The 26,465-nt window shown below is 44.2% G+C and overlaps 1 protein-coding gene across 6 annotated transcripts in view; it reads left to right on the top strand.

Annotated features, from left to right (window-relative positions):
- The window catches only part of HERC3 (HECT and RLD domain containing E3 ubiquitin protein ligase 3), a 50,618-nt gene extending 29,206 nt beyond the window's left edge, over window positions 1-21,412 (top strand). For 4 of the 6 annotated variants that reach the window (XM_069784700.1, XM_069784683.1, XM_069784692.1 and 1 more), the window contains 14 exons: window positions 1,315-1,426; window positions 2,099-2,288; window positions 4,025-4,188; window positions 4,722-4,835; window positions 6,139-6,162; window positions 6,250-6,339; window positions 8,141-8,311; window positions 8,954-9,097; window positions 10,089-10,255; window positions 11,416-11,482; window positions 13,298-13,380; window positions 16,651-16,834; window positions 17,576-17,678; window positions 19,735-21,412. In XM_069784700.1, coding sequence (XP_069640801.1) covers window positions 1,315-1,426; window positions 2,099-2,288; window positions 4,025-4,188; window positions 4,722-4,835; window positions 6,139-6,162; window positions 6,250-6,339; window positions 8,141-8,311; window positions 8,954-9,097; window positions 10,089-10,255; window positions 11,416-11,482; window positions 13,298-13,380; window positions 16,651-16,834; window positions 17,576-17,678; window positions 19,735-19,943 — 1,822 coding nt within the window. In that variant the 3' untranslated portion in view covers window positions 19,944-21,412. Of the gene's footprint in view, window positions 1-1,314; window positions 1,427-2,098; window positions 2,289-4,024; window positions 4,189-4,721; window positions 4,836-5,206; window positions 5,356-6,138; window positions 6,163-6,249; window positions 6,340-8,140; window positions 8,312-8,953; window positions 9,098-10,088; window positions 10,256-11,415; window positions 11,483-13,297; window positions 13,381-16,650; window positions 16,835-17,575; window positions 17,679-19,734 lie in introns of those variants that run through there. The other 2 variants (XR_011324852.1, XR_011324853.1) reach the window with 2 other exon arrangements.
- The last annotated feature ends 5,053 nt before the right edge of the window (window positions 21,413-26,465 follow it).

The raw sequence follows: 26,465 nt of genomic DNA, 5'->3' as shown, positions 1-26,465 counted from the left end.
CCATGTACCTTTGTATGTGAAGCCTTATGTCACGGTGCACTTGATAGAAATACCCTAGTATATCCATCCAGTGTCCTAATGCCATATAGGCCTGTTTGCAATACAGCATTGTGGTACACAGGGTTAGATGGAAAAGCAGCTTTTCCATGGCTGTGTGACTGGGCACACTTCAATACTACTTCTGCGCATGACAGCCTGAAGTGCTCTGTACTACAGCGTGACTCTGAGGAGCTATTTCCAGGCTGGTGCCTGTGCTGTTATGGAAATAGCCATTCTACTACAGGAGGCTATGTTTAGCTTCTTGTGTTGTTGTAGTCACACCAGCAAACTGAGAAATGCATCCCATCTTCAATAGCTACCTTTTCCTTCAGAGTGTCTAATACAGCACAGTCTCAGATGAGTAGTGACAAACTTGGGAAATCCTTGAGGTCAATGGAGTTGTACCAATGACCATGACCTTTTTTTACTAGCAAGTGCAAGGTTTTATGTGCAGCTTTACTGCAGACAATACAATGGTGCTGAGAGCCTCTGCTACAGATGCGGATCATGCTCTAGACACCGGACTAGGTAACTTACCTGCTGGACTGGACATTCAGTGTTGCTAGCTCTGTCCAACTGTTGTCTTCCACAGGCTTGCCTTCCATTATCCCTCTCACACAGGTAGCCTGAGTAAATTACAGCCGTTCAAGCACAGCAGAAAGGACAGCACATGTTCGTTACAACTAAAGACTTTGTGAAGACTGTTCTCAGCTGTGCTGTGTTTTGGCTGTGGTTGTTGTTTAGTTTTAGAAAATTGGAGACTGGAATTGCCAAAAAGCTACTCTGAATATCTTCCCTTATATTCTTTCGAAAATCCTCATCTGATGTCACCTTGTATAGCAGTCAATGTCTTCTTATGCATCAGCCTTTCCTTTCTTACTGGGTGTGATTAAACAGTTTTGCTATAAGAGTAGTGTATGTGGAGACGATGCAGAGGATCCTGATACATATGATAGATGCATATTTTATAGTTTTTTAAGCAGTCTGGCCTGTCTAGACAGGCTCTTAAGTCAGTAAAGGAGTCCTGGGGAATCAAAGACTTCGATAAAGTGTTTCTCTGCAAGAATCCCAACCCTCACCAAGGCCCAGAGAAGTTCAGAAGGGAGAGTTGGCCATCTTGTCTTTAGCAAGAAGATTCCAACTTCTGCTTTGTTTCTAGTCTGACTAATTCCCTAGAGGTCATTTCCCCATTGCTTGCTCTCAGGCCATGCCAATACACAGGTAATGGTGTCTCTTCCTTAAACTCATGCCTGTCTGTCTGCGATTTTTTTAAAGAATCGATGAACATTTTAAAACGAGTCCAAAGATCCCAGGGATTGATCTGAACTCCACCAGAGTGCTGTTTGAGAAGCTGATGAACTCTCAGCACTCCATTCTCCTAGAGCAGGTATTGCACTTCTGCGGTTTTGGGTATTCAGAGGGGAAATAAAGGCTTTGTCCCTCTGTAATATGCAGGTAATAGCAGCTTTTTGGGGGAAGGGTTGTATTGCAAATCTGCAGGCCAGATCCTTCATGGTATCAATGGATACTTCTCCATTGACCTGGGCTGATTTTCACCTTCTCAGAATGTGTCTCTAAGACTTGTTTTTAAAAAAGTTCTTTCTCATGGCATTTAATATTTGAAATGGCTTCTGAAATTAGTTCTGTGTATGTTATACTTGTAAATAATAACTACTTATTGCCTGTCAGGAGTTGACTACTTTATGGTTGTATAATTTATTCTAACTCAGAGGATTTCTTTCATGAGTGCAGAGCTGTGGGATAAAATCGTGTATGTTCCCCATGCCATTTTGACTTTTAAAACAGGGGTGTAACATTAATGAGAGGGGTTAACTAACCTTTAGCCAGCCCTGGAAAAACCTATCCAAACGTTCATGCATTTTGGAAGAATCGGAGTTTAGTCCTGTCCTATGGGGTGTTTTTAAGAGATCATCAGCAAAAGCTGTTAAGTCCACCCATTCTGAGTGTGCTCTATTTCATCAGTTCTTACGCATCATCTGCATTGTAGGTGCTGTATCACCCAGGATAAGTTGTCTTCTTTTGTCTTGTTTTTCTCTAGATACTGAAGAGCTTTGAAAGTTTTTTGATTCCTCAGCTGTCCAGCTCACCTCCAGATGTCGAGGCAATGAGGATCTATCTGATTCTCCCTGAATTCCCACCCTTCCAAGACTCCAAGTATTATATCACGTTAACGCTTCCTCTAGCAATGGCTATTCTGCGCCTAGATACCAACCCCAGCAAAGTTCTTGGTAAGAGGCTGGCATTTAAGATGCATATTACTCTCAGTATCCAGCTGGGACACAAAGTGTTAACTTTAGTTTTTTCAGTCATTTTTTTGTGTTGGTTTAATTTTTCTATTCTGTTACAATGGCTGCAATGATAATTGGGTATTATTTATGATATAGTGTTGTTATGAAGCAGTTGCCTCTAAAAAGCATCTGGGAACCAAAAGGACTCGAGGAATCCTCCCCCCAAAACCTATGTTCCCATGTAAAAGAATTATAAACATAAAATTTGAATTTTAAACATAAACTATGAAGAAATGAAGAATGTGCCATGCAGGTAAGATATGGGAAGTTAGTTACAATAATATAAACCATAAATTTTATGGTGGTGTGGATAATAAATGAGAAAGAAAATTCAGGTTAAGAATTGTTTTAATTTAGAAGTAAAATATCATTTCAAAGAATGTTTACTAGGGAGGTTAATTTAATTTACCTTATCTAGTTTAACTATGTTCATAGACTCAGTTCCAGATAAATTTGCATGCTTCTGTGCGAACATAGATTTTGTATATCATGAAGATTAAATGATCTTATTCTCTTAAAATATTGTCCACATTAGAACATCCGTTCTGTATAAGGTAAATAAAAGAATATACTAAATATAGTATGAAGTTACTTTGTCCTGTATAAGGTGCAGAAAAACCCGTTGGCGGGTCCGTGACCAAGCTTGAACACCCCAGCTCTTCTCCCAGTTCTGAATCTTCTCATTTCTGCTGGTACTATTTCCTATGAGCTCCTTTTAAGCTAGGCAGAACATATGCTGCTTAATGATTGTTGCTCATGTTTGCTGAGCTGTTACTTTTCTTGTTATCTTTGTTTCTTAAGGTTGTCTTATACTAAATCTCATATTATCATGTAAAATGCTATGTAACACATTCAGACCTCCAGGAGCATTGCTCCAGTGAAATTTATTTTGAGGTTTAGTGATTTATTTATTTTATTCAAAGAGGCTTGGAACCAAGTTTCCTCCTCTACTCAGAATAGTCCACTGTGATTGTTAGCATACAGAAATGTAAAGGATTCTCATACTTTTGCCTGCCAGAATCTATTGTTGTGCTGACACTTGAGAGGATAAATTGGTGTTTGTTTCTAACAGCTGATGTGATGTTTTCCCAGGCTCCACCTCCTACTTTGCAGGTGAATTGGTTCTAGCAAAGAAGCTAATAGTCAGGGTCCCTTCAGAGGAGAGGTGAGGGTTACCCATCCTTGGTAAGAAAGAAATCAGCCTTTCTAAAGAGGGGGAGCTCAGACCTTTAGTGCAGACATGCCAGGAGACACGCTTTGACACCTGCTAGAAAAGTATGTGGTACTACGGAGAATTGCCCAGGCAACTGCTTTCTTATCACTCATGAGAGACAATGGTTTGCCCACAAGATCACAGTGTCTTGAATACAAGATACTTGAAACAGTATCTTGAATTGAAGGTTGTAAAACCTTGAATTCAGGCTCTCTCACTGATTAGGGATTAGGGCTGGGTAATGACTGGGATGGTTGTGTGAGAGTGGAAAGGGAAGACATTTTTAATTTCTGGTATGGAGCTGACTCTTCGCACTTCCCTGTTGTTACACTTAGGACAGGTATAGGGAAGTTTTTTTAAACAATCTTTAGGTGTGTTCCCATATTTTCAGCTGTAGCCCCTTATGTAGGGGTTACTCTGGCCTTTAATTCAGGATTTATATTGATGTTCCCCTGCTTTCCAGATAACTGGTGGTCTCAAGTGTGCCCAAGATATTTCCTCAGGCTAGTGGACCTCTATAAAGGCGCAGTGGTTTACCTCCTCAGTGGAAGAAAGACACTGTTGATCCCAGTCCTGTTCAGTAGCTACATTACAGCTGCTCTCAGACTTCTGGAGAAACTCCACAAGGTAAGAGGAAGGCCTCGGTGTGTGTTGGCTCAAGATGATTCGGTCTTGTCTGTCCTTTGCCACTTGGCAGGGGCAGAGTGGTCATGGCTCTGCCTTGTAAGCAGTGTCATTGTCCGCCAAGACACCACATGGGGAAGATGTTAGTGGTTTTCCTGAATTCAAGGTACTTGAAGATTGTTCAGTCCTGTCTCAAACATTAGGAAAAAATTACTCTAAAGAATGCTGCTGCTGAGCCACCGGACTGCGTGCGCTGTGGCATCACAAATACCTGTCCCTTGATGTTTTCTGGTCCCACTGTGTTGGTGCTGGATAGTCTGAGTGAGGAGGAGAGGGAGCTAAAATAAGTCAGAAAGAGGTTTATCTTGATTCTTCTTGGTTCATATTAAAATATAAGGGACCATGTGTTTTTGCAAGAACTTTCTGGGTCCTATTGTTGCAAGCTGCTCTAATTGATTTTATGAAAGCAAACTTGTGTGTTCTAAGAAAAATGCTGAATATACCCATATCTAAAAACCATATGTTTTCTTCTCTAGGTAAATCAGAAGGTTAAACACGTAGAATATGATAAGTTTTATATCCCTGAGATTTCCAGCTTGGTGGACATTCAGGAGGATTATCTCATGTGGTTCTTACATCAGGCTGGAATGGTAAGAGGTTTTGTGTATAGTCATGAAATAGCTGTCCATGTTTGTCTCTCTGGTTGTAGATCTGTATTTTTAATATCCTTAATGAGTGTGTAATGTATTCAGTATTGGAGCATCTATATGTTAAGTCTGTCAGATTTGGGTACTTGGTGGCTTGACAAAGTTGACTTAAAATAAGGCTGTCAGAAGAGCTAGAGCTAACAATATTTAACTAACACTTGCAACAATCTATGTGATTATTCATGTGAATTTCATTCAATCCTTGCACAAGGGGATTAATTCAGTGACTGGATCCTTTTAATGTAATCAAGACCTCAGGGGCCAAATCCTGTATTCTAAAATTATAATTTTTACCCTTTACTTCTGCTGTTTAGGCAGGTATTGTGAATAATGTAGCCAGTGATCTTAAAATGTTGCTCTGTAAGAGGAGGCAGTGTGGCGTTCTGGCTAGGGGACTGAACCAAGACTCAAGAGATGTGGGTTCTATTCCTGGCTCTTCCAGTAACCTGCTGGGTGATCTTGGGTAAGACCCTTCACCTCTTTTATGCCTCACTTTCCCATCTGTAAGAAAGGAGATAACTAAACTGAGGGCTGGAATATGCTATGTAGGAACCCAGTGACATTATGTAATTACAGCAAGGAAAGGAATCCTAAGTGTGAGAAAACACAAAAAAATATCCACCAATGGATGCTGCAAGAATAAAACCTGACTGTAGCAAGAATTTTTGTGTGTGTTTTCATGGACTTTCTAAATGTTGTGTGTGCCGTGTCCCCCATCCCTTGCTTTCCATCATTTAAATAGTGCTGCTCTGTGCTTACTTTTAGTGAGCAGAACAATAAAATACTGACTCAAATTTATGTAACAGTGATAGTTAAAAATAGTTAAAAATGTATCAATATGGCTGATGAAAGGAGTAATTTGCATTGCAAGAGTGGTCTTATATTGTCATGTTGTGGCCTTATGGTCTGTCCTGTTGTTTTGTATGGTCTCTGCCTTGTGGGTAGTTTTCTTGTTTTTCTTCATAAGAGAAAGTTTCACCTGTGGCAGGCTAACACAGGCTTCTGTGCCAGTTAGTCCTATTAGCAATGTTTGATGTTCAAGTTTTGAATTAGACTTGTGCGTTTTCAAATGAGCACACTTGAGAAGGAAGTTCCCATGTTTTTTTTTTTTTGAGGGGAAAAAACTGGGTTGTCCCAGATGAGAAAAATTTTCTTTGGATCGCCTTTGAACTAGTCTGTCCAAAAAAATACAAGACACAAAATCAAAAGAGTAAAAGGTTTTCATATTTTTGTTTTTCCTTCACAGAAAGTAAGACCATCTATCATGCAGGTAAGAAAATTGTTTTTCATGACTTTTACTTAAAAGAAGTGCTATGGAAGCTGTAGATAGGAACCAATTTGCCTGCCTTTCTTGCAGGATGCTGTGACACTCTGTTCTTATCCTTTCATCTTTGATGCTCAGGCTAAGACCAAGATGTTACAGACAGATGCAGAACTACAGATGCAGGTAATCCTTCTCTCCCAATTTTCCTGTCCCATTTCTTTTTCTCTGCCTTTTGCATTGGTGCTTGCAAAGAGAGGTGTTCACTGGGAGTTAGCGTGTGCAGCACTTTATTGTTTCCATTATACGGGAGAGCGGAGTAGCTAGAGAACCTCTTTGCCCTGGATATTGCAGAGGCAGTGCTTGGCATCTTTCACTTCAAAATGTTTGGTAACATCAGAACTGCCAGATGCGCATGTGGTGGAAATCTAAACTGTGTAGGGAAGGTCGGGAAGGAATACTTACGTATTTATGATAGTCCAAGGATAAGAAGTAAGATGAGGCCTCAGTTAGAGGAGCTGTAAGGCTGGAAAAGTAGGCAAGCTTTCAAGTAAGTGGGCACTTTTGTTCAGGTTTCTGCCTGGTGCAGGAGGAGTGGTTGTCAGAAGTGAGGGTTGAAGACCAACTCCTGACGCTGTTCGTGGTTGCAAACAGCAGCTGTTGTCAGCAGCTCACCCACCCATTTGCAGTGAGGAGCGCAGACCCAAGGCTCTCCAGGAGCATGTTCACAGCAGGTGTTCAGCTCCAGCACCCTTACCCTGTAGGTGGCAGCCAAGCCAGCTCACAGCCAGGCTGTGACAAGGACAGCTGGCCTCTGTGCCAATGTAAACCTCCCAGAGCCATGCATTGCTCATGCAGGTAGCTCCTGAGAGAGGCAAAGCATTGGGCACTGATCCCTCGTCCAGTGCAGCTGGGGTCTGGGACTAGTCCCATCCTCTGTGAAATGAGTTTGCTGAGGTCGTTGGTTGTCAGGTTCCTTCAAGGGTGGAAAACTGTCATCACAGTTACTCATGGCCATGGTGCTGGTGCCATCTAATATCCATCTCTTAGCTTTTCTGTGGCTGCTTGAACACATAGCCTTGCAGCAAGGCAGAGGAGGCTCAGCCTACACTCAGAAGCTGGAGTCACCTTCTCCTGCTTTCATTTTGTCACCCTCTTGGGTACACTTTTAGCTGCCCAGTTTGTGAGCAGCGCACTGCTGGGAGGAGGGTATCTACCTTATCTTGGCAGGACAGCAGGCTGGTAAAGGTTTTGTTGCCCTAAGAGATAGGATCTTTATGAAGACAACCACTCAGAGGCCAAAGAAACCAGTACTTCTGTGAGTGCTGGAATGGAGGAAGCCTGGTTTCCAGTGGATTTCTGTCTCAGGTTTAACTGACTTTTAAACTGAATTTACAAATGTGAATTTGCCATTTACTGTGGACAGTGCATGAGAATGAATATACTACATGCTGTCAAAGCTTTGAGTGGACTTTGTGCCTTACCCAACTCCAGAAAATCCACGTAGATGAGAGTTTTGAATTGTATGCAATGGATTCGCTGGTGCCTTGCCAGGTGCAGTTGTCGACTGGCTCCTAGCTTGGTATGTTAGTAACACTGCTTTCCCTTGTGGACGCTCTGACTCTTACCAGGGTGTGTCCACACTGAGTTTCTTGACTCAGTAAGAGCATGAATAAGGCCTCTTTTCCCCACCCACCTGCCTAATGGAAAAAAAAAATAATTCAGGAATATGATCTCTCTGTTGCTCAGATTTGGTGAATGGATCAGTGGACTCAAAAAGTATGGGTGTGGGAAGTCCGGGGCGACAGGTGGGCATACAGGCACACACAGTTGTACAGAGGGAGCATGTAATCCTTGTACCCTGTGGAAACCAAACTAAAAGATTAAGGAAGAAAGGAACACCAGACATATAGTTGTTAACTGTTTTCCTTCCGTAGGAAGAAAAGAGCTGAGCAGTGGCTGTTTTTCACCCCTCTTTTATTTACAGGTTGCAATAAATGGTGCAAATTTGCAGAATGTCTTCATGCTTCTCACCCTGGAGCCTCTGTTGGCCAGAAGCCCTTTCCTGGTACTTCATGTTCGCAGGAGTAACTTAGTTGGTGATGCTTTAAGGGAGTTGAGCATCCATTCAGACATTGATTTGAAAAAGCCTCTTAAAGTAAGTTTTCCCCACACCTTTAGCACCCTCTCATCCAGCTGACATTTCTGCAGCCTTTCAGCCATTCACATTACTGCTTTACCAGCATACAGTGGCTTCTCCATAGGTATAGCACACAGGGACTCTTGGTCTAATCAATGCTAGGGTTGACTCTTTCTCCTCTCCAACTCCAGGAGTGTTTTGGCAGTGGACAGTTTACAAGAAGGCAACCAGGGGATTTACTCTCTTTTCCTGGTGTGTCTACTGTATAAGGGGCAGGGGAGGAAACATTTCTATGATATTATGCAGCCTCTGTTTTGCTCTTCTGCAAGAACAGGCCATTTACAATAGGACATGTTTTATCTCTGAGAGGTTGCTACAAAATTCGGCAGCTGCTGTCATGTTGCTGCTTTGGTCCTTGGGAGGACAGGTGGTTATTTATGATTTGCATAAGGAGTTAAACATTTTCAAAATACCAGATTTGCCTGTTGATATCCCCTGTTACCTTTCCCTCCTTGCAAGCAGAGCACTGAAACAGGCTCATGGGTTGTAGTGAGTTTGGGTATGTTAGACAAATTGCTTTGCGTGGCTCCCAATTAGAAAGATGTCTGATTCACTCAGGCTCACCTCTGCATCCTTGTTACTGACCTGCTTTTTCTACAGGTCATCTTTGATGGTGAGGAAGCTGTTGATGCTGGAGGAGTGACAAAGGAATTTTTCCTCCTGTTGTTAAAAGAACTCCTCAACCCCATCTATGGCATGTTCACTTACTACCCAGAGTCAAACCTGCTGTGGTTTTCAGACACGGTAAGCCCTTGCTCTCTATACATACAGATTGAAATAATATGCTGCATTTGACAAGAAGGTTAGTGGCAAATTATGGGAAAGAAGAAATGATCTTCCTCTCATTTTCCACCCATGATACAATGTGACCTCTATTTTCAGTCAGTGTAAATTAGTATAGGTCTATTAACTTTAGTAGAAAGTGATGATTGTGCCTGTTAAGGAGGTGGCTCTTTCTGTTTATTCTTATCCCATCCTAGGTAGCCAGATGGGAAATGATGTTGTCAGTCTTCCCTTAAGGTGTAGCTGCCCTGATGGGGTTCTTTTTAATTTATTAATTACATTTTACAAGGAAGGAAATTACATGGTACCTTTGGTAACTTGTAAACAGTATTACAGAGCAATTACTCCTCATGTTAATGCTATAAAAACAAGTCTTTTGACACTAAGAATAATGACAGTGTAAGCACTGAAAATGAGTCACGTATTTACAACATTTAACAAATATAGGCAGCCAGTCTGTGACTGACATACCAGTGTGAGTGTAAATATGCGAAGGAATGAAGGCCAGTATACCAACACCTATGTTGGTATATTTGCTTGGGTGGCACTGTGGTTATGCATATGCTTTTAATAGAAAATCAGATGAGTGATAGGGAGAGAATTGTTAGCACATTTTCTTGCAGTATATAGACAGCAAACATCAAGCTTTGTTAATGTCTAAATGCAGAGGTATGTAAAAAGGAAATAAAAGGCGGATAAGGTGGAAAGCAGCTGTTGCTGTTTCCACAGTTAATCATGGCTAACAAAAGTAATAGGGCTTGCTTTCTGAGTCGTCATTTCTGTGCCACACTCCAGCAAGGAATTCACATCCAAACTGGGACCTGATGGGACCTCTCTGATTTTGTCCCAGTCGGAAAAGCAGGAGCTGGCTTACAGTACATGGGGGAAGGGGTATTGTGCATTGCACCAGTGACAGTGTGTCTCATTAGGATTTTGCTGTGTGGTTTTGCAGTGTTTTGTAGAACACAACTGGTTTCACTTGATTGGCATCATATGCGGTCTTGCAATATACAACTTCACAGTAGTAGACCTTCACTTTCCCTTGGCTCTGTACAAAAAACTCTTGAACGTGAAACCCTGCCTAGAGGATTTGAAGGAGCTATCACCTACGGAAGGAAGGTATGAAAACCAAAATTTGCAGCCTTTCTGGGAAGGGAGACCATCCAGCTGAGAACAAGACATGCCAAACTGGGTAAAACCTGTTCAATAAAACACCTCCTGATCCTTTTGAGTGATTGATTAATGTGGGGGGCTGTGATCCTAGCAAAGTACATAAGCCAGTGGTGAATTTTATGTAAGACTTCTCCTCTCCCACAGACTACCAGATCCATCTGCTTAGGCCCTAATCTCTGTACCCACCTTCTCAATGCCCATAAACTGGATATCAACACAGCCAAAAGATACCTACCATACTCCTTTGAAAACAGGGGTGGGGGCCTGTCCCTCCACTCTGTGATTGCAAGCATGAGCCCAGGTCCTAGCCTCAGCCTTTCCCCTGAAGCCAGGCTTGCGTTAGCAAGCAGATCTGCTGCATGTCTCATGATGTAGCCCAGGATGGGAACTGTGTGTAGGATGTGAACTGTCCCATCCCTGAACCAGCGTAACTCTGACCTGCTCCCATGCCAGAAAGAAGGAAGTTGAATGGAGTGAAGGAATGACTTTTTCTAAATGGCATGTTGAATAATTTCTGCCTAACTGCATGGGGATATTGGTTCCTTCTGACACTGAGAGGTTATGATTCCACTGTCTGACTGCTGTCTTCTTTTTTTTCTTGTGAGTTGCTGTCTGATTTATCTGCACAAAGCAACAGCTGTACTTAACAATAATGAGGTAAATTGCCAGAAGGACAGCAGCAGGATTTTGAGGAATAGGAGAAGAGTATTTTCTACATGATGGGGATACAGATATAATCAAGGACCCTCTCTTCCTCCACTCCCTCAGACCTTTGTGTGGTCTGTGGTGGCATAAATATCTAGCAGTCCTTAAGAACTAGAAATGTAATTCTATTCTAAGGCCAGGATCATTAAGGGGGACTATAGGGCATGGTCTATAATGTGTGGACTGGCATTTATCCTGCTTCTAACAAAGCATCTCTTTATTTGAGGTGTATTTCTTTCTTACCCCTTCAGGCGACTTAGAGATTCTCTCTCTTCAAATCCTATTACCCAGATGTATGATGCTGTTTAATTCTGCTGAATTTCTTTTCCCCTTTAGATGTATGGCTTTTTGAATCTCTGATTTTTTTTTTTTTCTCATTTCTTTCCCTATCTGTTATGTAGGAGTCTTCAGCAACTTTTAGATTACCCTGGCGAAGATGTAGAAGAGACATTCTGCTTGAATTTTACAGTAAGTCACGTTTAACATACCAACTCTGTGATTGTTATGGTACAGTTGAAGCCCATCTACTTATTCATGTGTATTAATGGTTTATTCCAAACTATGCCTGTAGTACATACCCCATGTTAAAGCTAAATGTTGATGTTAAAATGTTAAAATTCTTTGCTGTCAACTCCTTTGTTCTTTTGTATGTGGTCTTGAAAACTGAGCTATTAAGTAGATTAAGCAGAGTGGTTTTCAAAATAGCCTTCTTGTTGCTGTGGCATGTGACTTAAATGCCAGTGGGCAACTTCTCACACTAGACAGTGAGAAGTAGATTCCTAAATCCTTGAAGATGGAAGTTAGGTTTTGACATCACTAGGTCAATTCTTGAAAAGCTAACATAATTCAGAATTTTCCTTGCTGTCATAATATTAATACTTCTTGACTTAAAAATTTATAGCGAGTGTACTTGGTCAGACTTTCTTAGAAACAAAATGCTGGAGGCTATTGGTAGGAAGCATGCTGAGGTAGTCAGCTCTCCTGTGCTACTATGGCAGTAAAAGAATTTTTTTCTAGCTAGTAATCTAGATGCAGCAGTTTCTGTTACACAGCGGAGATTCCCTGAAATTAAGAGTTCGATCTTGATGTACATTGGAGTATCAGGTACATCTCTCAACTTGTGCAAACGTTTAGAACCTCACAAAGAGATACGGCATCATTGTTCTCCAAGCTATGTTTTCCTCTGACTGGGGCAGGGTCAGGGCTTCCATGTTTCAATGTCTTTCCTTTAAAGTCCTGATGCTCTAACAGGTTGTGAGCAATGCGTTCATCCTGAGCTTGATCTGGGTTCTTGACTCTCTGTCCAGGGCCTGCCTGGGGTAAAATCACAGTAGCAGGAAAGTCTGCTACACATTGTGAAGAAAATACTTGCTGAGCTAGGAGAATGTTGTCCATTTCTTTATTTCATAAATGAGAGCTCATAAAGTCTCTTAGATTAAACTTACTTCTGGAGTGAGTCAGACCTGGGTCTGACTGTGTCTCATGCAGGTCAGAGCTGCAATTCAGGATGAGGTAACGAAGCCATAATGATGATAATGCAGACTGTGTAAAAAAGAATACCTTTGAAGTAACACAAGAGATTTTTCTCCAAATTATCTTCTCACACAAAAGGGCATTCTTACTCTCTCTTTCTTGCACTATGTACTGCATAATATATAAAGACATACAGATATATCTGCCAAAACTTTGAAATTAATAAATAACTGATATCCCAAACCTTGAAATTAATAGCTCATCTTGCATGTCAAAATCTGAGCCTCTTTTGTGTATGGCAGCTTGAAAATTGGTGCTTTTGCATTTTTCCACATGACCAATTTTGTATGTACAGAATATATGTTTGTACTGGTGCCATCCTATGCCAGGCAAAGGCAGGAAGCTGTCTGTGGTCTTGCCATCTTGCAGTGAGAGTGGATGAATTAACCTACTGAGCTTCTGTTATAAAAAAGGGAGTCCTTTTTATTGCCAGAGCATGTGGGCTTAGTTAAATATGGCTTTTTAGTTATCAATCTCTTGGTTTTTTTCACAGGAAATTTACCTAAAAGAATGACTTTTTTCTTTTCTGAGTTTGCATTTAGACTTAATAGCAGTCCTACAAATGTATATGATGTAAGGTGGTGAAGCATGCATGGCATCTGGAGCAGAGAAAAAATGTTCTGCATATACCCTTTTCTCTGGCCCACCCTTCACATGCCAGTCATCAACTGTGAAAGAGAACTCTGTCTTTCTGCAGGCATATGGCCTGAAAGGTACTTCTGGTAAAATCAGTTTTCTGGTTTTGTATAGATCTGCAGGGAAAGCTATGGTGTGACAGAGCAGAAGAACCTGATCGAAGATGGAGATAAAATTCTGGTGCAGAAGGACAATAGGTAAGTGGGGCATATGTGGGGATGGACTCTTACTTGTGGTGAAGTCAGGTGCAATGCCACAGAAAATTTGGCTGAGGTGAAATGCGGGAGAGAATTAGAAGTCACTGTGAACAAATTCTAAGACCAGTTGTTCAAGTTACTGGGTGCCAGTGGCACTTGAATAAAAAGCAAGTTTTCATCATCTTTCCACCAATGTTTGGAAAATGTCCCATACCCTTTTGGATGGACATCTTCCCTATAAAAGGCCTTCATACAGACCCTTGGCAGTTTTCTCATGGTAAATAGAGATTGCAACATGCTTTTGGCCCTTGAATGTTAATCTCCTTGATGGTTTAGAGAGGAACTGTACGTGACCAACAAAACTGAGGCTGGAAAACTTGTTTATACTATTAATGCTGGAGCCAGAAACACTTTCCCTTGAGTGTGCCTGATAGAAGACCAACATCCCTGATTAGAGCCATAAGGCCCTACTGTGAGAGTTATTACTAGCACAGCTACCATTGCCCCCCTTGTTTTTTTTTTTTCCAGTGGCTAAACTATTTTCTTCTCATAATCCTGTAATTGGATTTATACAAATGCCTTTATTGAGGCAGTGTTGAAATTCTTTCTCTGCTGGCAAAACAGTGTGATCCAGTGACTAGTCAGCAGCATGGTTAGGGGCTTGTGCTAGGATTGCTGAAGACCTTGCTGGCAAGCCTGGAGATGAAGTCATTTCCTATTAATCTGATTATTTAAAAGGGTTCTGATTGTGTCTAAAGCCATTGCTGTAACAAAAGCTTTGTATTACCTTCTTACCTACTTTACTACTGCCCCAAAGGGTGCAATTTTACAGCTAAATAGCTGCTTCCATGCAAAACCCATGTGGAGGTGGAGATGGAGCAGTGTAAGTCTGTCTCCCTGCAAAGGGAAGACTGGCTCAGGTAAATAGAGGAGAGTTTGATCTACACTTGCAACAGTGAAGTAAAGGTGAAAATGCCAGTGATAGTATGTACCCTTTAGGTTTTTAGGCTGGGCACGTACACTCAAAAGAAAAATGGCCATTTTTCTACTGTGTGCCATACTGGCCTAGGGGGAGGAACAAAGATTTTAGCTGAGCAAATATTTGGGAAGAGCACCCAGGTTAGCTCCTGCGACTGTTTATTAAAGTCAGGGTAGGCAACAAGAGAAGAAAATCCTTAAGGAGTAAGGCTAGTGTGTAGCTCCACCAGCTTAACACATTCCAAAATGCAATTGTTTCATCTTGACCAGGGTTTTGAACTCAAGCTAACCTCTAAATCCAAGTCTAGACATGGCTGTCAGTTCATCCACCTTACAGTGCTTAATGACTTCCTCCACTCCTACATTTAGAGGCTAGGGACCAATTTGCTGCCCTCCTGGCCTGAATAGTTTGCTGTGTGCATGTCTTTGGACACTGCCCTTCCTGCTTGAGGAAAGTTCACCAGGAACTGAAGAATGCACAGGATTGCTTTGACTGAAAAATGCCAAGTAGGAAATGCCAGCATTTTCCCTTTCTCCTTTGGAGTTCATATTGGGTGTCAAAACATAAAATGTTCTTGATAAAGCCTTCATGACCGTAACAGCCAGAGAAGTATTAAGCAACAGTTAAGTGCTTAATCAGCTTGGACTTCCCTAATGCTCAGGTGACTATCAGGAAAATGACAATAAAACAAATGTGCTGGAAAATAACTCCCCCTTCATTATGTGATTTCTTATTCCAAGTTTTCATGTTTGTCAGTGTCCTTATTTTTCTTTTTTACTTTCCCACCCATCCCTTGCTGCTTTTACATAGCATATGGATTGAGAATTCCTCCACCAAAAGGTCAAAATATTTTTTTCAGTTGTGATGTCCTCAGCTAGAGATTGAGATACCGGATTCTGTGGTATTCCCTGATCTGCTTATCCTCTGAGTGCAGGTGTGAGCTGCTCTCAAATGTCAGGCAAAAACGACACTTCCACCCACAGAGAATAGTTTTGTGTCCCGGTTTGCCACATTGGCTGGTGCATTATTGTCAGGTGTTAAAAAAAAAAAAAAAAAAAAAGTCAGAGGAAATATTTTAAGTCATTGCACAAATAAAATTCTAGTGTTGCACTCAGATCACGGTGCTCTGAGAGTAGGAAAGAGAGAGTAGAATACAGATGCTTAACCTCCTAACAAAATCCAGAGACAGGGTTTGGCCAGGGCCTGCCAAAAGTTTCTTGCCAATGACTACAGAATGTTGTTTTAATTTTAATGCTGTTCTTGGGAACCCTTGAAGAAAAACAGGGTTGTCATTCTGAGAGGAGTCATTCTCTTTGCCACATACTCCAAATGCGCAAGTCCTGTATTTAACCAGAGCGTGAAGGCTGAAGAGGAGGTTTCCATGCTTTCTAAGACTATTTTCTTGCTTTGTAGGGAGAGGTGTTTCTTGATTTCTTTTAGTGGCTTTCTCTTTGGGGCCAGGAGGGAGGGAGGGAATTGGCCATGTAGTTTCAGATCAAGACTTTTCAGAGCAGGATTTCCTCAGTCTGCCTCTAGGCTACAGTTTTGGCTTTGAAAGTGCTGAACCACTGGCAAGACTCATTGGGAACTGAGTCAGTAGGAGCTGCCTCTGAAAATTCACCTAACTAGGGCTCTGTAAGGCTCTTGGTTTTGGAAGTGGTAGTCTTCTGGGCACCATCTGTTCCCTCTCCCCAGCAGAGCGCTTGCTCACAGCAACCTGGCAGTCCGAGATCATCACAGGTGGGCACAGAGCCCTGTGCTGAGTAACCCCAGACAACTGAGGGCTGAGAAGAGCTGTAGGTTATTTCCTGGACTCCCTAAACGTAGGGTTGCAGGAGCTGGGCTGGGGGTGGGCATGTTCCTCTGGTGACTGAATCCTGATATTTGCTTAACACAATCTCTGTGCAGGCCACGGGTTCCACAGGGAAGAGGGCTCTGTACCTGACACCTCCCCAGTGCTTGGTGTCACTCTGGCTCCCTCCTGGCCCTGTGGGCAACTGAATGCAAGGCCACTGGGTGGGTTTACTGGTAGTATAGAGCCTGGGCTGCTGGGGGACCTCCCACACTGGCACTGCCAGGGAATAAGCAGACACGCGGTGGTACTTGCTGCCCAATACTTTGTTCATGTTGCAGTGTCTCAGCTCAGTAAGAGGAGGGTAGCGGGTTGAACCTGTTGGAGGCTCATGTTTGCAAGACACATTACAGGCAGAAACAAGAAAACTTAGCAGTGCTGCTGCTCAGGCATATGATTAAAAGTGCTTTCCTTTGCCTGCTCTCTCTTGATCCACTAGGGAAGAATTTGTTGAAGCCTACGTAAATTACATCTTCAACCTCTCCATCCATGAGTGGTACACGGCCTTTTCCACTGGCTTCCTGAAAGTGTGTGGTGGGAAAGTCCTGGAACTCTTCCAGCCCACAGAACTCAGGGCCATGATAGTTGGAAACAGTAACTACAACTGGGAGGAACTGGAGGAGGTAAAGCTTTCCTCTTATTGTATTTTTCTTCTTTTTTCACAAGTACCAGGATTACATGAGATGGGCACTATCTGGGGCATAAGATGTGATAACCTGCAGATGTCTTTTTTTATGCTTCTTGTTGCCCTTGCTATCATTCACATGAAAAGTTTCTTACTGGGCTATTCTGCTACTGATAAAGCTCAGGGAGGAAATTCAGGATGAGAAAGGACAGGGGAGAAGGACTTCTGTTGATTTTAGGGATGAAACCTAAGACTGAAGGGAAGAGACAGTCAGGACTTTACCTGCAGTAAAACTCACTCCACTGCACAAGGGCAAAAAGTACACAGCCAAGGGTTCAAAGGGGAGACTGGACACAGAGTAAGAGTTGTATCCTCTCAAAATGCATAGATCAGCAAGTTACTTACTCTGTCTCAGCCTCAGCAGTAAAAATGGCTTTGCAACGCAGAACACATGATCCTGTTCGTGAGTCCAGCCTGTGAACAGGTACTCCAGGATTCCTCATGACACATGTAGTTAGCTGAATAGCTAGAAGCCTAAGGCCTGCCTTCCACATATTGCTAGGAAAACCCTTTGCTGGGTCTTTGAGCCTTGCTGTTGCCCATGACCCATCCTGTGCTTCATTTTGTAACTGTCAGACATTGATCTGATGTCAGATACCAGAAGAGATCAGGTCTGGGTTCTGGTTAGTCTTTGCTTTCTAGTGCCAGCTGAAATGATGTGACTTTTGGTTTTTAATAGAGTGCTATCTATAAGGGAGACTACACGGCGACACACCCAACTGTGAGAATGTTTTGGGAAACCTTTCATGCGTTTCCCTTGGAAAAGAAGAAGAAATTTCTCTGTAAGTATCTTGCAGTGGTGCAGAGTGTCTCCTGAAATTGAAGACTCGGGAGTGTCTGCAGAGCTCCAGGGTTATGGCGCATTGCATTAAGTGCTAGAAGATATCCAGCATGAATGGCTATCTCCTGAGTTATCTGTTAGTCAGATAATCTGTTTTCTCTCTCTCTTGGTTTTTTTCTTTTGCGTTCATTTTTACCCTCAAAATCACTGGGTGATATCTGCAGTGCAAGATTCAGTGCAGCCTCTCACAAGGGAGTGCAGTATCCATCCATTTGCATTGCCAGGTGGTGAATTCATAGCAGCCCCCAGTGCCCCTACTTGATCTGGTTCATTATACTGCAAGCTGAGCTTTCAGGCATTGCACCTCTTTTTAGGGGCAATGGGGCAGTTGTAGGGCGACAGCTGAGTGAAGAAGCTAGTGTATAATGTGGCAGGAAAAGGAGACCATGTATTGGTGTGCCTGGGTAGCAGATGCCTCCCCTCCTGATGGTGGTCTCCTTGTATTAGTATGGTGGGTGGTGTGCTGAGAAGGAGAGGAAATCCCCTGCAGAAGTGGCCTTGGGAAGTGTGTGTGTGTGTGTTGCTTCAAGCTGCTGTGTCTGGGTCACTTTATTTGGGGACAAAAGGGGAGACAAGGAGAAATACATGGTTTTAAGGGTGGGTGGTTCTGAGTGTGTTGCTACAGCCAGTAACTTTTGCTCCCTTGGGAGTCCTGGTGGACACCAAGTTGACCATGAGCCAACAATGTGCTCCTGCTGCAAAGAAGATGAATGGTACCCTGGGCTGTATTAGGAGTGTTGCTGGCAGGTTGAAGGGAGGGTCATCCTTCCTCTCTACTCAGCACTGATGAGGCCACACCTGGAGTGCTGGGACCAGTTCTGGGCTCACCAGTGTACAAGAAAGACATGGACATACTGGAGAGACTCCAGCGAAGGGCTGCTAAGATGACTGGGGGACTGGAACATCCTTCCTATGAGGAAAGGCTGCAAAAGCTGGGACTGTTCAGCCTGGAGAAGGGAAGGCTCTCAGGGGACTTCATCAATGAGTACATATACTTGAAGGGAGGGTGCAAAGAGGACAGAGCCAGGCTCTTCTCAGTGGTGCCCAGTGACAGGACCAGAGGCAATGGGCACAACCTGAAACAGAGGAGGTTCCTTATGAACATCAGGAAATGCTTTTTCCCTGTAAGGGTCACAGAGCACTGGCACAGGTTGCTCAGGGAGGTCATGGAGTCTCCATCCTTGGAGATACTCAAAAGCTGGACACAGACTGGGGCAGCCTGCTCTAGGTGGCCCTGCTTGAGCAGGGGGGTTGGCCCAGAGGACCTCCAGAGGTCCCTTCAGCCTCAGCCACTCTGTGATTCTGTGACTGCTGGAAAGATAAAGGCCAGTGTTTTTACGTGAGTTTTTTACCCCCAAAGAAGTGAGTAGTCAGCTGGTTGTCCTCCATGTTTGAGTTGGAAAAATGGCTCAGCCAAAACTTGCACACTGAAGTTATCAGCTGTGTAGAGAGGGTCCCGGGAGTCCTGGTTCACAGCAGAGGCTTTTGTGGGTAGTTCCTCACTCCCCAAACCACCACGGCAGGGACAGTGCGCAAGGGTCACACTCGGGGAGCATGAGTATGGTGGGGAGCAGCAAGGAGGAACCAACCCTGGTCCCAGCATCGAGGTGCTGTGCCTGGGAGGGGTGGCAGCAGGGAGGGTGGCTGGGCCCCCTCTGCCTCTCCCAAAGGGTGTGCCTCTGCCATGGGCATCAGGCAGCCCTGGCTTTGCTCCCTTTTATCCTGCCCTGGCATAAGAGGGAGCTTTTAAGGGAAGGGGGTGCTGCGGGCCACTTTATTCGCTCATCTGCCCACCCAGCAATGGCTTTGCTTCTTGCCTCTGCTCTCCTGCACCTCCTCTGCGAGGGCAGCTGTGCCCTGCCTGGAGTTCAGTCAGCATTTCTGCCCCTCCAGGCAGGGTCCCGCCGTGCGGGTGGAGATGGAGTTTGCCTTCAGGTGCAGCCCGCAGCGCGAGGTCACCTGCCCTAACTGTCCAACCTTCTCTCTGATTCTTCTAGTGTTTCTGACGGGCAGTGACCGCATTCCCATCTACGGCATGTCCAGCCTGCGCATTGTCATCCAGTCCACCGCCAGTGGGGAGCAGTACCTGCCCGTGGCGCATACCTGCTACAATCTCCTGGACCTGCCCAAGTACAGCAGCAAGGAGATCCTCAGCGCCCGGCTGGTGCAGGCCATTGATCACTACGAGGGCTTTAGCTTAGCTTAACCAGTGTGGGAGAGGCACAGACGTTTGGGTATGCAGGAGGAGAATGATGGGCTTGGCTTTATTTTTGTAAGGGAACGGATCAGAACATTTTTGGGGGAAATATAATTAATAATAAATTGAGATGATGCAGTCTCAGCCTGATGCTGCCAGCATTTTGAGGGGCTTCACACACACACACACACACGCACCCCTCTTCTTTTAATCCAGTTTAAATATTTTGATGTTCCTTGCACTTAGGCTATAGTGGAAATCGAGGATGAAATAGTGATCTCCTTTTTGAAAAGCTGTGATTTTTCCCCACCCTTTTTTCCCCCTCCCTTTTTAAATGCAAGCTGGTTCTTGCTTGCTTTGAATGGAAATACCCCCTTCGCCCTTTGGTCCTTGGCAGATGGTACTGGGCTGGGACGTCATTTGTGACCCCCAGGGCGGTGTATTAGTGATGCTCTGTCTTTTTGCACCAGGATGTCTCATGGAGAATATGATGGTTTGGGTGGGTCTTGAATTTTGTTTCCAAGCAATGTCTTCTTAAAGAAGCCTCAGACTCCTCTGGAGTGGGGTTTGTGTTCAGGCTTGTGGAAGGACAAACCCTAACTATAACAACGGGTTTCTCAGATTGCCTCTCTCTTCTGGTGTATTTCTAGCTAACTTGGCAAGTCTGCAAGTTAGACAGGTGGGCTTTGCCAAGCCCTGTTTTTCCATCCGAACAGACCTGTTATTCCAATACAAGGTGAAGTGGCTGCTTTTACCGCTGCCGCCTTTCTCCGGAGAAGTCCCACGTGTGTGAATGTATGCATGCGTGCCTGGGAGCGTGCAGGGGTATGAGTGTATGAGGTGTGTACAAGCTCTCCAGTCTCATCAGGTCAGAGAAAAGAAGTAAGCATGAGATCCATATCTGAGTGATAACCCTCAAAGATTGGAGATTGGTTTTATTTTTGCAGTTAGGGTTACTTTATTTTGCAGTTTGAGAGGAGCCCTCTCACGCCAGCTGTTTTGCTGGGGGGCCCTAAAGGCTAATCTGTATGAATTAGACTGGAAATGTACATTAGGACTTAAGTAGGCAAAATCATTACCTAAATCTATCCTGTAAGATTGGAGAGCCTTTATCCTCTTCCCCCCAGTCTCACCCACCCCCCATTAAATGAAGTTTGACTGATTTCTTCCCCCCCCTCCATTTTTCAGGTCTTGATGTAAATCTCATTTTAAGCCTAGGGTGGTTTTGATATTGACTTGTTATTAGGACACAGTATTTATGCACCATGTTCAATATACACTATTGAACTTTGCACCTGGTAACAACAAGTTTTAGGCTTCTGGGTTTTTTTTAAGACAAGCTGTGGGCTACACTGAGAGTCCTCCAGCCTCTTTCTAATGCAGCATTGAAGACAAATATACAATTATATCAAATGTTTATTTTCAATGTGTGTGTACATAGTACAGTATTATGCAATAAATTTGATGTTTAATTCTGACTGAGTGGCTGCCTTTGTGTCAGGAGGCAAAGGAGGGGCTGCTCCAGCCACTGGCTCTGCCTCTCCGGCTGGTCTCACTGTACCTCTGAGCATCTGGAAGAAGGGTGCTGCCTGCCTCTGCCTCGGCCCTGCCGCTGGCGAGCACCCCAGCCCAGCCCCTTGCCGCTCGCTTCGGTCAAATGCTGCCCTTGCCCTTCCTTACCCGGATTTGGTCCAGTGTGCTGGTTGCTAAATGAGAGCGAGGCAGGACGCAGCCCCAGCCACGGGGGACTTGCTGTCTCCACGGACGGAGCTGGAGGAGTTTTATCTGCCCATCCTGGCTCAGCCAAAGTCAGGCCAGTCCTCTGTGGAAGAGCCGGGAATTGAGACCAGACCCGAGTCTGTCCATCCCTCGCCCTTCACCCCCCGCATCCCTGGTGTTTCTCCTCCTTTCCTCTCACCTCGCCCGCAGCACAGTGTGCAGCGGTGCCTTTCCTCACGGCACTGAAGGCCACCAAGGCTTCTCTAGCCCGTGGCCTCGCCTGCCTGGCCCCACAGGTGTGGGCAGGACCCCTGGGCAGGACCCCTGGCACAATGTCCCCATGTCCCCCGTGTTCTTCATTAATTAATGGCAAGTAATTAATTAACAAGGGGTCTGCGTGTGCAGGAGCCGTGGCAGCAATACCAGAGGAACTGCAACACCAGACACTTGGCACAGGGAGGGTGAGTGTCTGTGTGTATCTGGGGGGGGGGTGTGTGCATGCCTGCCTGCAGCCAGGGCGCAGTTTGGTGGCTGAGATGCTCCCTTGGGTGCCAGGGCCCATTGCCCTCTTTGCTGGCGGAACCCCCCCAACCTCACCCCAAAACAGGCCTGGGGAGGGGGTGCTCAGCATCTGCTTGTCAGCTGCAGCCTGGGGAGTCAACTGGCAGTGATGTGGCCTCATGGTGCTCACCTGGCTCCCCAGCACTGTGGGACATTGTTAGTGTATGCAAATACCATCAATTTACTGGCTTAATACAGTATTTCCATCACATGGGCTTGTGAGTTCAACTTTCCCAAGCTTATGAAGGAAGGGCGCTGCGCTCTTTCCTTCAGCTCTGTGGGTAAACGCACAGCATCTAGGTAGGATTAATAATGAGGTACCATGTGCACACACGTATATATAAAAAAATTAAACATCTACATATACTTGTTTGCAACATGATTTGTAATTAATATTACTTACGGTACTGCATCTGTTATACCTACAAATAAATGTTATAAAAAAATTGTGTTCGCAGTATTTGTGTGGTATCAGCAGGATGGGCAAGCTGAAGACTTGACTGAAAATTCCATCGGGCTGCTGGGGAAATGGCTGTGGCAGCACTGGCAAGCATTTGGTGGCAAACAGTGGCACTGCCCAAATGCCAGACACAAGGAGGAATTTTCTATCAGAAAGTTTATGTAAGAACAAAGTAAAAGACTTCCCTGCCTCCACAGAAAATATAAATGCATGTATAGTTAACACATATATCACACACATGCATGTATATATGGATGAATCTGTATGTATGTACATATAGGTATATGCAGATACCCTATATATATATATATATATGCTCTCTAAACACAATATAATGTATATATTGTGTGATCTGTATTGTACCATTGTGTAAGGGCTATGTATAATAGTGTATATAGAATATATATTTTGCATATAGTGTATTGTAGATATAACACATGTATATTATACACAATAATACAGGTAAGTGTGTATACTTTTTTAAATATAATTGATACCTGCAAAGTGTGTGCATATACATATTCATACATCATGCATAGACACCCGCCCATCTGTTTTCCACTATCGGATGTCAGTCAAGGAGGATGAGGCGGCGGTGGCCAGGGCTGTTAAGGACGCCATGAGCAGCCCTTGGGCCTGGCCTCTGTGCAGCTGCACTGCCCTCCTCGACCTGGGGCAACATGGTATTCAACCCAAGGCCAGGCGGAGTGAAACGTCAACCCCACGTCTCTTTTTTGGCAAGATCAAAAGCGAGGGAGCCAGCTCAGGGCTGCCGGGACTAGGGCAGGGTGATGGCTGCTGCCCAGCCACTTGCGGACTGAGCTGAGCCACCCTTAGCAGCGTCACACATGGAACAAAAACTATCACCAAACACCTGCAGTCAAAATAGTTTTTTTTCTTGTTTTGTACAAAATACAAAACATACATACACATTATGTCTGCCGATCCATTTACGTTAAAAAAGACACTGTAGATTCAACTTAACCTTGCTTACATAAATCATGTAAATACAGACACAAGCCCGTAGTTGCTAAGGTTTCATTAGCTGTGGAATATGTTGGCTGCATATGTATGATATATGATGCATATCATCTAGTTGCTTTTATACAGCAAATACAGTCTGAAAAAATTGATTATTATTAATTTTATTATAATTAATTTTATTATTATTATTTCCTTTTATTAATTTTTATTAATTTTTTTCAGTCAGGCACCACCCCCCCCCCCCCCCAGTACTGGCTTCTGCACTCCAACAAACTGGAATAGTTGATATACACCAAGTTATTTGCATAAATATATCTTGTTTGATGTATATACATATCCATATACTAGGAGATGGTTCACCACCGCATGCAGGTGTCCAAAGGGAGGCACAAGGATCACTCTGAACAGACAAGGTCAAGCAAGTGTACAATACCCCGTGCTGCGAGTGACCACACAGGCTGGCGAGACTCAGCTGCCTCCTCCACAGCTGAAGACATCGATCCATCCCCAGCTCCAAGGGCAAGAGCTTTTTACAAGGCTTCTCATGAATCTTCTCAACATGGGGCACCAAGACACACATGGGTGGAGTTGGGCTGTTCCCGGCTGGACTCTCGGAGCCAATTTATATCTCGCAACCCAAGAAAAGGGCCTTTGGCACTGCACGCTGAGATGGTCAAAGGCAACAGTACCTTGAAAGCCCCTGAAGGAGACACAGGAGGAGACCAGGAGATCCTGCTTTGCTGTCAGCCTGGCTCACTCTTGTTTTGCATGCCTCTCGTGGATGTAGCCATCGCAGGCTACGAACATTAGCAAAATTAAGCTAGTATGATTCACTGAGCATGCTCTGCCCAGCTTACTCCCCTTCCACCAACTCTGGGTTACTTTTTGTACTTTCCCAGGTATTGAAACCAGTGCAAAATTTATTTTTGCCTCAGTCTGTGAGAATTTCAGTCCTCCTTTTTTTTTTATTCAAGAAGTGGCAAGGAGGAGTTCATCACAGCCAGCTGAGGCTGGGCTAACTTCATTATTCCTTTCTTAAAAAAACCCAGAAATGCTTAAGTGCAGTTGAGCAGTATTGCAAAACCAACAGCAAGACTTGCTTTCAGGAGGGCCAGGATTTCACCCATTGCACTTACTTAGAGAGAATAAGCTTCCTAGCTGTTTCAGTAGTTGGACTCTCAATTTACAATTTATGGCTGGAAAACCATTGTTTTATGCGTTATTTAAATATTTGCAAGGGAAATCCCCTGCAGAAAGAGATCTCCTCTGTCCCTGAACCCCTACAGATCCTGTTTAGCAGAAGAATGTCATCACATTTAGCATTAATACAGCTCACCCCCTCCTAAGCAGGGACCACAGAGGCAGGAAGTAAGAAAAGCAGCTACTCTTCAGAGGAATGAGAAAGGGATTGGCTGACTTGGATGTAGGGAGAGATTTCTCTCCAGACATGTAAATTTTGCAGTCAGACCAGTATCACAAAATGCACGCCAAAGGGTTTGGTAGAGCTGAGCCCCAGCAAATGCTGGCACACGTACCAAGGACATGCCTCACACCAAGGGTTGTCCTGCTGGAGTCAGTAAGGAGATGGCTAACTTCACCAGATACAGGGTCAGGCTCTGGCATGGTCCGTGCATGTGAGCCACCAGACTGTTTCCCAAGGGCAAATAAACAACATCACTTCCCAGCGCACAACCATGAGATCAGCCCAGCCCACCAGGCGTGCAACAGGCACATGGCCCAGCTTTCGCTCTGGTTCTGCTGGTGCTCCTGGTGCTAACAGCACTTTCTGTAACACACTGTTGAGGGAGAAGCTGCTGCCCAAGCATTCACCCACCACTCAAGGAGTCAGTCGCACACACCCAACCTCAGCCTTTGACCGGTAGGACCAGAGTCCCTTCGCAGCAGGCGACTCCAGTGAGCCCACGGGTGCCCCTTTCGACTCCTCACGCACACAGACTCACCCTCAGGCACTGCTTCTTCCCTCGGGCTTGACCCTAGGTTCCCCAAAGCAGAATCTCTGATCAAAGCCTTCAAAATAAAACCCGTGATTTATTCCAGCTATGGTGCACAAATTTAGACTGCTCGAGCTGGGCACCTCTGGAGAGGGACCCCAAACACTAAAATTCCTGGCCAATTATACTCTTACAATCTAAGTTCCTGTCCCTCACACCATAGTCTGCTCCAATAGTAATATTCAGGTCTGGGGTCATCTTCTCTCTCATTGGGGCCTTTTTCTCGTCTCTAAGCAGGTTCTTTCTCTTTCCTGGTTTTTAGGCTAGTGGTTACTATATCTCCTTTTCCTGGCTCAAACTGGGTCTGGGGCTTTCCAAATCTTCCTATTCCTCCAATCAGAGAATAGGTCAACGTTAAGCAAAAGCATTAGAGCAAGCTATGAGTTCTGCTTTGTCATCAACAACTACTTTTAAGCAGCTAAACAAAGTCCCGAAAGCCCTTCAAAACATCTTAACCATCTCTATAATTTATATACATTCCTGTGCTATTATAGTCTCACAATCATACCCGTTATTGCCCTGAACTGCTTACATCTGCATGCTCATGTAGCTCAGCTTTGCCACCTTCCACAAAGACATGCAGGGCACATTGCTGGAATCAGCATCTGCCAAACCGTAAGGCACTTTGTGAATGCACCCACTGGGATATGGGTCTTTTTGCCCTTCAGGAACATGGCAGCATCCAGAGATAGGAAGGAAGTGAGCCACCACTTCCACCGAGTTATCCCACGAGAGGGTCACTGAATGCATCGCTCGTTGCAGTTTTCAAATGCAAAATTAACTTCATGTGCACAT

The sequence above is a fragment of the Haliaeetus albicilla genome, chromosome 1 (genome assembly GCF_947461875.1).
Source record: "Haliaeetus albicilla chromosome 1, bHalAlb1.1, whole genome shotgun sequence".
Classification (NCBI taxonomy): Eukaryota; Metazoa; Chordata; class Aves; order Accipitriformes; family Accipitridae; genus Haliaeetus; species Haliaeetus albicilla.
The sequence above is the reverse complement of the archived record's forward strand: the minus strand, read 5'-3'. Positions and strand labels throughout refer to the sequence as shown.